This window comes from Microtus ochrogaster, chromosome 10 (genome assembly GCF_000317375.1).
Source record: "Microtus ochrogaster isolate Prairie Vole_2 chromosome 10, MicOch1.0, whole genome shotgun sequence".
NCBI classification, from domain to species: domain Eukaryota; kingdom Metazoa; phylum Chordata; class Mammalia; order Rodentia; family Cricetidae; genus Microtus; species Microtus ochrogaster.
In genome coordinates, this window is record NC_022016.1 from 9,197,040 (window position 1) to 9,199,024 (window position 1,985).

Genomic DNA, 1,985 nt, shown 5'->3' on the forward strand with positions numbered 1-1,985 from the left:
AAACTGAATGCCCGTGAAATCAAAGAAACAAATCCTTTGTGCTAAAAGGACATCAAGCAAGTAAAAAATTGATTAATGGGATAAGTGAAAATATTTGCAAGTGATTATACTTTAAACCTTTTTTATTCAAGTATTTTACAATGCTAAAGAACAAACTTAGGCCCTCCTACTTTCTGGGCAATAGCTCCCCCATAGAGCTATATCCTTATTTCTTACAAATCATGCATCTTGTAAGTGATTTGTAGCTATAACTCTATCAACAAATTGATAAAAATACTATAATTTTAAGATGAACAAAAAAATTCAAGAGTTATTTGCTCAAAAGAAATACAAAAGTGGTCAATAAGCATACAATTGGCCATCAGAGACATCCAAATTAAAGCCACAATGCAAAACCATTTAACATCCATTAGGAAGGCTACAGGTATAAAAAAAAAGATAGATATTAAGTGTTGTTGAGGCTGTGAACAATTTAGAATCCTTGGATATTCTTGTTAGCAATGATGATGTAGGGAATAGAGAGACAGCTGAATCAGTAAAGCGCTTGCTGTAGAAGCATGAGGACCTGATTTCAAGCCCCAAGAACCATGGGGATTACACTGCATGGTGCTACACATATCTCTGTTGAAAAGGTAGAGACAGGTAGATCCCTGAACCTTGCTAGTTAGCCAATCTAAATCAGTGTGTTTTAGGTTTATGGAGAAATCTTGCCCCCCACAAAGTGGGGGAGGCTAGAAAAAAAAAGCTCAGTGGTTAAGAGCAAGCACTGTTCTTACAGAATTCAGGTCCCAGCACCCAAGTAGGACAGCTCACAATGGCCTATAACTTCACCTTTGGAGACCTTGGAAATTGGAAATTAGATGCTCTCTTTTGGCTTCGATAGGCAACGCACTCACATGCACATGCACATAATACACACACACATACACACATACAAACACACACACGTAACGAAAAATATAGAAAATGTTAAAAATATAGGATGGATGGAGACAGGAGCTATTTCATATATATCTTTGCCTTCCACACAACATGCTGTGCCCATACAAACTTACACACATTATGCATGGACCATCCCCAACAAAATGATAACAGAAAATGGTGTTTAATTTTGGAAAATATCTGGTACTCCCTCACAGAGTTAAACAGAACTGATAAATGACATAAAAAATTCACTCCTAGTTATATACCACAAAGAAATGAAAACACTTGCACAGACAAACACTGGGGAATTCAGTTCAGAGGCACAGTGCTTGGCCAGCAAATGTGAATGAATTCCTGAGCTCAATCTCCAGCAATGGGTAAACATCCAATATCAACTGACAGGAGGGTGTACTGACAACATTATATTTTATATACAACATTTATATACACAAAAACATAAACAGAAATGTTCATAGCAGTATTGCTGTACTAGGTAACTGTCAAATGTCCACCAATATAGGGAAGAATAAGTAAAGTGTGGCATCTGTATAATTCAAAAAGAAGTAGGCATTACTAATATATATTACAATATAGGTGTACTTTGAAGTTACGTTACAAGAAAGAAGCCAGATACATGCACAGTGTTGGCTATTAGGACATCTGAGGTATCTTTTCATATATGTATTAGGCTTTGGTTATAAATTTGTAGAAAGGGAAACTACTGTGATTTTTATATCTCACTTTTACTTAAATCCTCCAGAACCTATTTCATCAATGCACTGTACTTTACCAAAGGAAGTGAAGACCTAGAAAAAAAGTCCTTACCTATGGTGCAATTGCCTGTAGAAGTCACTTCTGAACAAGGGCACTGGCGGCATTCTTTAGTAGCATCAGGACTCTGAAAAAATCCCTCTTTGCATTCTTCACAGTGATCCCCTTTGCTATTTTCCTGGCAGTTCAAACAAGCACCTAAAAGAATCAAATAATTGTTTCAGAGTTAAGGAACTTTCAGAAATCCTGCTTGCAACAAGAAGACCATAAAATTACATACAAAAAAAAAA

At 36.2% G+C, this 1,985-nt stretch overlaps 1 protein-coding gene across 1 annotated transcript in view; it reads right to left on the reverse strand.

Moving 5' to 3' along the window:
- Megf9 (multiple EGF like domains 9) overlaps window positions 1-1,985 on the reverse strand; it is a gene marked incomplete at its 3' end in the record, with an annotated part of 109,523 nt that overhangs the window by 9,418 nt on the left and 98,120 nt on the right. Inside the window, exon 4 of the mRNA XM_026781999.1 lies at window positions 1,750-1,893. Within this exon, the coding sequence (XP_026637800.1) occupies window positions 1,750-1,893 (144 nt within the window). The remainder of the gene's footprint in view (window positions 1-1,749; window positions 1,894-1,985) is intronic.